Source organism: Oreochromis niloticus, linkage group LG3 (assembly GCF_001858045.2).
Source record: "Oreochromis niloticus isolate F11D_XX linkage group LG3, O_niloticus_UMD_NMBU, whole genome shotgun sequence".
Taxonomy (NCBI): Eukaryota; Metazoa; Chordata; class Actinopteri; order Cichliformes; family Cichlidae; genus Oreochromis; species Oreochromis niloticus.
In genome coordinates this window covers 18,237,469-18,250,285 of record NC_031967.2, presented here as the reverse complement: position 1 = coordinate 18,250,285, position 12,817 = coordinate 18,237,469, and the positions used below count along the sequence as shown (strand labels likewise).

The 12,817-nt window shown below is 41.5% G+C and overlaps 1 protein-coding gene across 5 annotated transcripts in view; it reads right to left on the bottom strand.

Annotated features, from left to right (window-relative positions):
• Positions 1–12,817, bottom strand: part of arap2 (ArfGAP with RhoGAP domain, ankyrin repeat and PH domain 2) — a 159,537-nt gene that overhangs the window by 107,378 nt on the left and 39,342 nt on the right. For all 5 annotated transcript variants that reach the window (XM_019354343.2, XM_005454399.4, XM_005454400.4 and 2 more), the window contains one exon: positions 9,836–10,029. In XM_019354343.2, the coding sequence (XP_019209888.1) occupies positions 9,836–10,029 (194 nt within the window). The remainder of the gene's footprint in view (positions 1–9,835; positions 10,030–12,817) is intronic.

Below are 12,817 nucleotides of genomic sequence, written 5' to 3'. Positions count from 1 at the left end.
TCACCAGCGAAAACAATTTGCACTAATTACGCCAAACAAAGGAGGAAGTGAATCGACGCCATCGACGCTGATTAGGCGCGTTTTTGGAAACGCACGACCTAGCGGTGAGAAGACGTGCACACACACACACACGTGCGTGTGTTTGTGTGTGTGAAGAAGAAGAGCGCTGCCATATCTCTTGCTAAATAATTAGCAACCACCTTCTCAGAGCAGCCAGATTTTGCAGATTGCAATCCAAGATGGAAGTTTACTTAAATATTTTTTCATGCTGCAGCATTTCCAGCCTGATCTTTTTGCTATTGTGTGGGCTGGATCAATTGAGGCTAATGTTGTCAAAATCTTCATTTGGCCGTCGTTAGCCCCAATTAGACTACTTCAAACAAATTTAGAGGACTGTAGTGAAAAGCGCGACCAATTATTCTCCCCCGTCCCACAGTTCCGCGCAACGATACCGAGAGAGGACAACGAGGCAGCGTCATGCAGAGATCCCGTGAAGCGTTATGAGTAATTAAGACACTCTGATCTCACAAGAGGATGACATAAGCGACGGAGAGAAAGAGAGAGATAATGTGAGAGTGAGGCTCGTACGGCCAGGCCCTAATTGAGCTGAAACTTTTGACGCGAGGGCCTCGGGGGCAGCGGAAACTTGCCTCTCTCTCCTATCAATTACAGCCGCGTACAGTTGTTGCTCTTTTAAGTTCAGCGCGTTCAGAGGTTTGAAGACGCATGACGCTGTAATGAGAGCGTGGGGGGTCATGGAGTAGAAATGCAATCTCCTTCAGATCTCGCAGTTGCCGTCCATTCAGATCAGCAGAGGAGCTCGATGTGGCGTTGTAAAAGAAAACACACAAAAAGCCCCGCAGAAGGACAAACGAGTTACGTGAAAGAAAAAAAAAATGACAGCAGAAGGATGTCTGCATGTGTACGCGTGCATGCAGGCATGAGCGTTCACGCCTGTCTGAATGCATGTGCTGAGAGGGCAAAGCAGTCACCTATATCTAATGACCCTCATCTCACTCAGGCAGCCAATTAGAGAGTTGGGTGTTAGCGGCCGTCCAGCCCTCACCACTCGTTACCTACCCAATATGTGCTGCAGCCTCCTGCCCTCTCCAATTAATTCACCAAGGATGGAGGGATGGAGAGAAGAAGCAAAGGCATTAGAGGTAAAAAAAAAATAACCCTTTTTACAACTGCTGAGGGGTAGGAGGCATTAATGGCGCTTATAGGAGGAGAGAGCGGGGAAAAGGCCCTAAGGCGAATGTTCTCACGCATGCGTATGACTTACTACCTGTGGTCCATATGCAAAGCATCTCAGGGAGGTGAAGCTAATTTTTTATTTTAAAAAAGTACAAAAATCAGCTCATATCAACAAAATCTCCAGAGCTGTTACAAGGCGTGAAGGACAAAGAGTCTCGCTCACGCTTAACCTCGTGAATTCTGCGCAAAGGCCGTTTGGAATATTCCAGCCGTGCGTCCAATTATTTCTCTCAGAGCTTTCCGAGTCAGTCGCTTCTCAGCACCGAGCCGCTCTGAAAGAAACCCAGACAAATAGAGGCAGGCCTCCACGTCTATCTCCAATTCCATGACCACTCAACCACTTAAAGCTGCTCTAAAAGCATGCAGGGTAACACAGTCTCACACGGGGGTAGGCGAGTTTAAAAGAGCACACATGGAGACAAAAGACTACTTGACCATTTTAAACATCGGGCGGCGAGGCAGCGAAGGGCGGCGACAGGGTGGAGAACACGGAAGACACATGAACGCATGAAGACAGAGTTCAATTTCTTCAATTCTCAAAATTGGTTGAGGCCGTGTTTCAACCAACAACTAATAAAAGTCACACTTTTGGTCATTTGGTTAAAAAGTTTTCACAAAGCTTGACTGGATCCTGCAGGTAGCTGTAAAGACTTTTAAGACTCTCACAGCTCTTCCATCGTGAGATTGTCTGGAAAAAATAAAGATCATAGGGTTGTGTAACTAATAACACATGACTCCAATGAGTGTCAGTCCACCCGGACCTTAGCATGCACAGACCTCAATCAGGGGGACTTTGATTATTCTGAGACTTTTATTCTAGCTCCAGTAGAAGGTCAGATTCATTTGGTTTATTTCCCCCATCAGCCTCAGCTGCTCTTTGTTCTAATTAACAAATGTTAGCATGCAAACGAACAATTAATACCACTTTCAGACAGCTACGAGAAGCATCGCAAGTCATCTCGGTGCAACCTTCATTTGACTACAGCTGACAGCGTCTGCCCACAGAACTGACAACACACGACGGTGTCACAAACACACGAGACAGTCATGAATCTTTATTTGTGTGCACCTGAGATCAGATGAGCGTGCGCGCAGCAATGACTAAGAACAGCAACGTGGGCACTGCAGCGGGTGTGAACTTACTGCAGATGGTGTTTGATTACAATAAAGTTAAAATTACTGTAAGTGCAACCCCACCGTGAGCTTTTGTCTAGTCACAATTTGTGGTCACATTCAGTTTTAGCTTCACATGCCGTCTGGTCCATTTGCTCGACTCACGAGGTTACTGAAAATAGTGTGACGGCAGCGCAGGCTTTAAGGCTGGCTATACGTGATAGACAACAACTGTAAACAGAGACATAAAACCTCTGGTAGCGAAACGCTTTTATATTCGGCCTCTATATAAAACTTCAAATGCAAAAAAAATAAAATAAAATAAAAATTTGGGCTGTTTAAAAAGTGGATAAAAGAACGCAAATCCTGTGAAGCCAGATTTAATCACAGCGGAGAAAACAGAACATATCAGATGCTAAAAATGAGAGATTTTGTAATTTTAAGAACAAAAATAAAAGTCGTTTCAAATTTGATGTCAGATTAAAAAAACAAAACAAAAGAAAAACATTTTGTCACTAATTAGGTTAACTGGCAAGAGGTCTGTAATGCTTCTTTTCCACTAGCGCCTTACTCCAGGGGTGTCCAACTCCAGGCCTCGAGGGCCGGTGTCCTGCAGGTTTTAGATGTGTCCTTGATCCAACACAGCTGATTTAAATGGCTAAATCACATCCTCAGCATGTCTTGAAGTTCTCCAGAGGCCTGATGATGAACTAATCATTTGATTCAGGTGTGTTGACCCAGGGTGTTATCTAAAACTTGCAGGACACCGGCCCTTGAGGCCTGGAGTTGGCCACTTCTGGCCTACTCGGCTCAGCTGGACTCGGTTCTTAGGGATTTCCATTAGGTGGTAGTCCCCAATACCAAGTACCTTTTATAGTACCTATTTGGCAAAAGTTCCTAAGCGAGCTGAGTCAATGGCTACACGATGAGGTGCAGACGTTTTAGTGACAGATCAACCAGCTGGTATACAATCGCCTTAATGCCCTGCATTGTTGTGTTGCGTGTATGTATCATACAAATGAAGTCGTGATACTTGAGGTCGCCTTGCTATAACAATCCCACCCACATTAAAACGCCTGAAACCGAATAAAGTCAAGTCGAGTCGCCCAGGTGCTAGTGATAAAGAGACATAACGTGACTGGGTATAAAAAGAGCACCTTAGACAGGCAGAGTTTCTCAGAAGTAAAGACAGGCAGAGGTTCAACAATCTGCAAAAATCTCTTTTCAGTTTCAGAATGATGATGTGCAGACTGGTTATCTCTCATCATCCACAGTACATAATATGAAAAGAGTCAGAGAATCTGCAGAAATCTCTGTGCAAGTAACATGGTAACATGTAGAAAGGCACCATCAGTGCTGAAAGGTATATGCAGGTTTCAAACTAACATATGGTCGCGTCAACACAACGCCTTTTTCAGGGAGAGCCTCGAATGTTTTTTCCCCCCTCGCTAGTCTGATGATTACCATTTCTTCTGTTTGTTGTGTCTTTGAATACATAACCAGTAGCCAGCTCACCAAAGCTTGTTTTAGTCTTATTATGTTAATAACCAATCAAATTAGTACTGTCAACAAAGTGGTCTGTACTGATGAACCCAGTGAGATTCATTACGCCACAGTGCAATTACCTTCTGACCATTTTTAGCATCTTCAAAGTTTTAGTTTTTCTGCAACTAAGCGGCCTTTGGTGCTCTCACTGCTACATTTCAGCAGGCAGCCGAGACAGGAAAGTACCACTGAACAGGATAGTATTTAGCAGCTAAAAGGAACAGTATTTAATTTGGAATTAGTCAAACGTTTTCCATTGCAATCAACTTAATATGCAAGCGTTGTAATCACGACTTCCAAGTATGAAAAGAGAAAGAAAGGCAGGTGAAAACTGCTCTTGTTACACAGCAAAAGATTTGAATTTGTTATCTTTCAGCTAAATCAGGTATGAGGACAAAAAAACGAAGAGCCTTGATCTCAAATTCAGTCGCGGCATCAGTTCTACAAAACGGCCTCCAAGTCTCTGGATGATGTTAAGTCTCACAGAGAAGATCTTGCGAAGAGCAGAGAATTTAATTAAAGCAAAGATTAATTAAATTTTCAGTCGCAATCTCATTGTGTACTCTTCCCCCCCCCCCCCCTCCACCAGGAAAGGCTCTGCTGCATGTTGAAAGTTTTCATTTGAGCTAAGATTTAACTTGGAACTGGGAGGAATTCTAAATTATACACAAGATGACAGCGAGAAATATGATCATTCAACCATCAATCAATCCCTCAGCTACCAGAGTGAAAACAAAGTGGAGAACACTTGTGATGTACGACACGATAAGACACGAAACAAGTCACTCTGCTTGTACCAATTTGCCTATGCAGGGCATGGCAGAGAGATGGTTCTCAGAGTAACCGTGTGTGTGTGAGAGACACACTTTGCGCACTGTCTGACTTTCTTTACCTTGGTGTTTAAGTGACCTTAACCACAGCTCCATCACGGGGCTTACGGTCCGTGAGAAATGGGGTAGGGGTGTTGAAGGAGGAGCTGGGAGGATGATGTTTCCAATAGCTCGTTCATCATGTTAGATTAAATACTCCACTCCACTGAACTTGAACAGGGCTATGGTCTACCTCCCTCCCTGTGCTCTTGCTCTCCATCACTCTCTCCTTTTCTTACAAAGCCACCAACGCTCGATTCTCACTCATGCAAGCCCTGCACCGAACTGGTCTTTCCACCCTGTTCACTTCATCTTCCTACTTCCATCTCTCAGTTTCTGACTCTTAAGTCTCTTGTCTTTCATTTGCCGCCTGCTTTCCTCCCTGCAAAACGCACCACAGCTGCTCCTGCATTTATGCCGAGGATTTAGCTTGTAAGCTAAAATAATACAATTAATTTGTTCTCTCCCCGATTCTCTCTTTCCCTCCGATTCTCCCGCTGTCTCAGATCAAGGAAGTGGAAATGTGCTGACAAGGAGTGATACCCAAAAGAGAATTCTAACAAAGATGTTTGTTCAGGCTAATGAAGAAAATAATGAAAGGCAAACAACAAAACTACAAGAGCGAGCGAAACGAAATGAGAGCCGAGGAGGGATGGAAATGAGTCGAATGCATGTAGCATTATCAAATATGCACACAAATACGTGTCAGGCACTTTAAGAAATAGTATCACGGCTGTGAGGTAGCTTTCCATCTCAGATGTTATATCTCGCTGTCGGGACAGGAGCAGGCAGGGAACAGAGAAGCTGTACATGAGCGGGGACTATCAGGGTTTAATTGGACTGACATCAAATACGAGAGACTCAAGGGAAACTTTAAGAGAAAACTTATCTCTTCTTTATTTTATGACTAAAATGGAGACGGAATGTCCACAACAACAAAACAAAGCTGCACATTAACTCTAAGTGAGCTACATCAGGGGCGTTACACAGCGTTTAATTCTTTTGTTCCTATAACAAGCATGCTAATGTGCATGTAAAGTATTAATACCACCAAGAAGCCTCATGAGTACTTGTAATAATTTGAATATATACGCTACTATAATAAAGCTAAGTTGTTTATAGTTTATGGTGTAGCTGCTTTGAGTGTCATGTAAGCTTTCACTAGCTAAAATTAGCATTCCATTTAATGCTAGGATGATGTAAAGTTGTAACTTACTAGCCAAGTTCGCAGGTTACCACTAGTGTTAGCTGCTAATGTCAGTTTAAAAATTTAAAAAAAAAAACTTTCAAAGTAAGATCACATGTTTTTCTTACAGAGTTTCATGCTAATTTCTCAGTGTGTCGCATGCAGCTAAATTAGCTTAGCATTAGCACCAAATCCAGACTGTACTGTGTCCCTATCCAAAATTTTAAAGTAAGCCTGCCAGCATATTTAAATGTTACACATAGATATGCGTAATATATATGTGCGTGTGCGTGTGTGTGTGTGTGTGTGTGTGCGGGTGTGTGTGTGGTGGACAAGTTAGCATTACATGGTTAGCATCACACGTGTTAAGATAGTAAGTACATTTTCTCACCTTTGTAAGACTAAATTACACTCCCTTCCAGTCACGACAAGCTAAGCTAAGAACACTTTTAATATTACGTAAGTAATATGAATAAGGCTTAAATAATTCCTCAAGCAGATACTGTATCTCTGCTTGAGATTGGAGTCTACAAATTTTTAAAGGAAAGTCTGTGTTACAAACTGGGATCAAAAAGTTTGCAAGACACCAGAATGTACCAGGCAGGCTTGCTTAATAAAAGATACTATGGAGTTTTCAGAGCTCCACTCAAAGGGACCAAAAATAAAGATATCTTGACTTCAGCTCCTTGAACGCTGACCATTCCTTTTTAAAATCCGTCTCTCAAATGTAATACTGAATCAGTAGTTCTCATTTGAAGATTTCAAATGTTCACCAGAAACGCTGCTACTATATCCATTCATCAACCCTCCAGAGGATTTCAACACTGCCAACAACTACACCCTTTGCATCGAGTAGTGATTTAAAAACAGCAAAAAGCAAGAATGCACCAGATTGTAAAAAATTCAGTTGATCACTCAGCAATTAAGCAATGCAGAAAGCTGGAGGTAAAGCTGCAGCATTTTAAAAGACTACTTCAGCATTGTATATGTGTGCTGGGATCCAGCCGGCACCTCAGGGTGAATCTGAATTGTAGTTTTAGTTGTAGTTTTGTATTTTGAGTATTCTGATTGTAAATAATTACTCCATCAAATGTCCTAAAACAGAACGAATGAAAAAAAACGTCACAAAAGTACAGCCTGAAACCTCTGGGTGTATTTAGATAAGTATTTTTATGACCGCTTAAGTGGCATCTTCAATTAGTGCAATTTTATCTGGGAGTAAAACAGGCTAAAAATAAAACATAAATGCCTAAAAAGTAGAAACATTAAAAAGTGTTTTCTAGAAAATACATAAATTATAAAAGCACATTTTAATCTTCCATACAAGCCGTCTCTCTCTCTCTCTCTGCTTCTAATGTATTCACTCATTAAAGAACAAACAGGTTGGGTGCTAATTCTCTCAGCATCTGAGATTCAGTAATGATGAGTGTAAACAGATGAAAACTGCTACAGTTTAAGGGGTCACGTCAACAATATGCTAACAGTACAAGTCTCACTGCCACCGGAACAAACAGTGGTAAATATTTTAGTCCTGCCACTGTTTGGACCTTAACAAACTTATCTCAGTTTATCACCTTTGAATAGGGTCAACTTCTCTTATTCTCTGCTTAGCTCTCCTCCTTCCCCGTCTTGCGGTTCTGCACTAAACACTCGCATAAATATGCGATCGGATGAGGTGCTGCAGTTGGGAGAATCCTTGCATGCTAATAACACTGAAACAATAACACTGTGACACCTGTCTGCTCCTGACAGCTTGCATTCAATCGGATGAAACTGCAGTTGCACGCAGACAAGTGTGGGCTTCGACTCACGTCCGCAAATTAACAGAACGCTGACAGCCATCAATAGCAGACATATGGACAGATGGTCAGAAGTGTAAGAATTTCAGCGGGCGATACACTTGTCTGTCTGCAACCCTCTCTCTCTTTCCTTCTTTTTAAATCCGCCTTTGTCTCACTCTTCAAATGTTTGCCATACGCTGTATGCAAAAATGTCATCCAAAACAATTAATGAGCAAAAACAATAAGCAGAACATACTTTGAAGAGAAAACAATCGAAAGAATCATAGTGCACATGCTAGCTCCAATCTGTCTGTATGGCTAAAAATATATAGATGTACTTATCCTCCAAAATGCCGTGAACCTGCCACGCGTGCCTGTTATGTGAGACTTTTAATTAGACTCAGACTAACAAATGAACCCCGACACATGCACTCAATAACATACTAATCATATGAATGCCAATTAAAATATCTGAATGAGTGTTTAGTTATCGCCTCAAAGGTCCCCATAAACCTGCAAATTTAAAGCAATGACTAACATCCACTGAGGCACTATGTGGATGTTAAAGATAACATACAAACACTGTATTTTTCCCTCTGCTAATTATTTACCATACCATAATTTATTTATTTATGTAACACTTTAACAAACAACACATGGCCGACCAAAGTGCTGTGCAGCAGAAATATAAAAAGTACAATAAGAACAATAAATACAATAAATAAATAACAATAAAATAACAGTGTCAGTTACCCACTGAGTGAATAAAAATGGGTTTTTAACCTGGATTTAAAGACCACCACTGAAGTAGATTTGCCTAAAGAGGCCATATTTTACATAGTAAATATTACATAGACTGTATATAAAAGATGGATTTAGCCATCTTTACCAATGGGTTAAACAAGGCTCTGTTCCCACATGGATGGATGACATGTGGGGACAGAGCATTTCAGTTGCATAAAGTGTGCTTTGCTTTGGTTGCTAGCAGGTTGCCGTGGTAACTGATAGTTTGCATGGAAGACACCGACTTGTCTTTAAGCGCTCTCTCTGAGCTGCAGTGAAACTTAAAAAAAGTGAGGCATCGTAAACAGAACGTTGGCCTTTAAAGTAAATGTTGTGCCTTATTGTTGCTACCACAACATTTGAACACGCGCAACTTCCGCTTTGAAGGCAAACGTCCAGTCTGCATTGCACTTTCACAGTTTCACTACCACTTGTTTGCACGTGTTTGCAGATATGTCGGCATTTTCCATGCTAACTACGGGTAACTGCGGCAACATACTAGCAACCAAAGCGTATTCATAGGGAGGCTTTCAGTGTGGCACCTTCTGTCTCTATGCAGCCAATTTCATGCTAATGAATGAGTACACACCATCCCCTAAAAACTGGTGGTCACATGGAGGTTGCTGACTGGTCACTAAGTCTACAAGCCTGAGGTTTTACAAAGCCTCAAACTAAACATTTTCGCCTTACCAATCTTTCTGTTTCAAAACTTGATGTTGTAAGCAATGGGTGGAGCTGACCGAGAAACCAAAAACGCTTACAGGACAGCCACAATTCACAACCTAAACGTCATAGTCCATTCAAAAAGACTCAAAACTATTGCTTGAACTCGTAAATGTATCAACTACTCAAGTGAGTAGTTGAGATGTTTTCCAACATACTTTCATACAACCATGTAAACAGAATTATTGCCCTCTGCTGGACATTTAAAAGAATACAGGTTTAAGACATTTCAGCATCTGCTTCAATTTTCAATTTTCAGCTACATGCACAACACGTCAACTTTAACTTCACTACATTCTTTGTCTTGTATCATTTCTTCTTCAGCCCGTTGTGGCTGTGATCGAGCTTTGGGTCAACGTGACTATAAGCAGTCTTTCCAGAGAGCCCAATGCATCTCAGTGTACCCTAAAGCAATTTCACACAAATATATTTACTTTCTGCACATTACACATTCAAGAGCATTTCCACATCTGCCACCACTGCTTCAGATAGGCTCTCATCTTCCCCTTTTTAAAAAAAAAACCAAAACAGGAAGCTGTCATTCTGTAGAGAGGAAGTCCCGACGGTGTTGGAAGTACCTGTTCTGTTTTGCAGAGCCTGACTTTACTCCCCGCCAGGGACACCAGCACTCTGCCTTTGTAACCGCGGAGCTCCAGCAAGCCTCGCTTGTTTGTGGAGGAGGCGTGAGGGAGGGTGCCGGAGCGCTTCTGGGAGCCGCAGGCGGGGGGGCGCGTGGCCGTCTGAAGAGTTTCCATCCACTCCTGGCGCTCCCCTGTGGACACGTGCATGAGTGAGAGACAGAAACGAGAGAAAAAGGGAGGCAGATGGTGCATGTGGATACAAGTGTGAGCGTGTAAAGGAGTGAATACAAGAGGGAAGGAAATCAAGAAAAGCCAGGGAGAGAACTAGACAAAAAGAGATCAGGGCATCCTAAAGTCTTTGAATCATAGTGTTAATTCATCATTTTTGCATCTCTTCTGTGAGCTACATTGGCTCCTAAACCTCTGCTGCATACTGATACAGAAAACTCCAGCTTAAAAGGAAAAGTAATTGAAACACAGGATGAGCTACAATTGGTGAAAATTAACTCAGCCGCTGGAAGGAGAAAAAAAACCCCCACTATCCTGCAAAGCTGAAAAGTGCTAAGTCTAGTGGAGATACAGATAGCTGCTTCTCAGAGATTTGCAAGCCTCAAGCAAAAATGTGGCGGGGATAATTTCAGTCAAGACAACACCTAATTAAAATATACGATAAAAAGGGAAAGAAAAGGTACAGGTTTTAATGAGAAGCAGCTACACTTCTCTGAATACTCTAATTTGTCTCAAGTTTGGAAGAAAACAAAGTCACAAAGAGGAGTGACTATATTTCACAGAGCAGCTTATCTTGGCTTTAAGTGTATCACTTCTTCTGAAATTCTTATTTTGGGGTTCATATTGTTCGTCGAGGTCCAAATCCTTATCTACTGCCGCTCAGGCGTTTCAAACTGAAATGTGATAACCACTTTAAATTATTAATATCTTCAAAAAAAACAAAAAAAGCTGCCATGTCATTGCATCAAAGAGACTCTTAAGAGGTTGTTACTTCCACATGCTGACCACTTGTAATGAACAGCAGCTACTGCTACGTTAAGATGATGAACGACTTTGTTGAGGAGAGCTGTGTATGAACAAATGCCAGACATAAATGAACACAAGCAAACGGGCCAAAATTCCTCCACAAGCAAGTGAGACACTCATAAAGTCATGCTGAAAACTAGCATTTCCAGTAAATTCATGTCATTGCTACTAAAAGTGGGTGTGCGCTTAGTTTTTCACAGGATTGCAGGATATAGGAGTCCTATAGCAGCAGATAAACACATTAATCAGTCAATTGCTTATATTTTTTGCTGTTTGGGGGTTTGAGAAAACCACAAAAAAACACAAAAGGCATTGTCGAATCCAAAGCTTTACAGGCCTCAGACTCCTCGGGTACCTATCATTAGCAAATAGCTGCTATAAAGACGGGTTTAGCAAACAGTCAATTGTCCCATCAATGGCACATCTAACGTTGTTTGGAGTCTTCAAGCAGTGTCCTTGAGCGGGACACCGAGATGTCTAACTTACTGTAAATCCCCCTGGATTACTGTGCAGATAAATGGCTCAAACGTAGTGCGCTCCATCATGTTCCGCACAGGGTTTACATTCAAAAGATGTACACTCGAAAGGCCTCTCAGATATCTTCCTCTGCAACTTTCCAAGCAAACATAAAAGCAGACATGAAGCACACGCTGTAAAGCCCATCCCTCCACCGCCCAAGACACGGTGCTATCAAAGCCCGCAAAGTGGAAACACAAGAAATACCAAAGGATTGTAAACACACACAAAGACTCGCATCACAGGTCCAAAGCAGAACCCACAGCGGTAGCTGTTCTACACAAGCCGGAGTAAGAAATGCATTTAAAAAACTCTATAAGCTGATATGAACACTATGCAAACAACAATGCTGTACTTTTTTTTTTTTTCCTCTAAAGAAGAATTTATAAGTTATGTTTTTGAAATATAAATATCCTCCAAGTGAAAATGTGCAAAAAGCATCAACTCATCATACGAAAAGCAAAAAAACCCACAAAGCAGCACTGACAGCATGACAGTTTATCAGAATATAAAAAGTGACTAAATGATGCTCTCAGAATAACCACAAACATTGGTGTGTGGTCACAAAGGGGGCATCACACCGCCTCTTTCAGGAAATGTATTTTTGGATACCTCGCGCATGGGTTTAATGTGCTTTGCTCAAATGTTCAGGATGAAGAAACACCTTCGCTTGGTGTAACATCCTCTCGACTTGCTTTTTTTAATCCGTTACATTTCTTTGCTAAGAACAGGAAGGAAACTGCACGAATCATGACATGAAAGTTATTGCAACTGGAAATGTAGGCTAATGAAAATGCTTGAAAGAGGTTAACAAACTATACTGCTGTAGCATGCCAATGTACGAATTTTATTGATTTCCTTGATGGGAAAATTCATCTTTTTCACTTTTTTGCCACATCTCATTTTTTAAAAAGTAGAATAGCCTGGAGCTGGCGGGGACTCGGTGTCTTCCTCGAAGAATGTCAAAGTGAACAGAAATCCAAAGAAGAACAGCGTGTGCTGAACCAGCGAAGGAGAGGAGGCTCACTGACATCTCGCTGTTTGGATGACTAAAATTCATCTAAACATACAATTTTTTTAAAATAATTCAAAAAAGGTAAACTGCCATAAATCCCATACATAAAGTGTAACATTTTAAGCCTTTTTCTTGTTTATTTTTGATGATTTAGGCCTAAAAACGCATGAAAATCAGAAATCCGGTATCTCAAATTATTAGAATATTTCATTTTGAGTTTGAGTAAATTAAATATTGTGAATGTCTCAGTCTAATTCAGCACTCGCAACCAATCACAATCACAGGAAAGACTGCTGAGTCAGCATTTGTCCAGATGACACGCATCAACGCCCTTCACACCCAGGGTAAGCTATGGGTGGGTCACTGCTGAAGAGGCTGGCTGTTCACAGAGAGCTGTACTGAACCATAGTAAT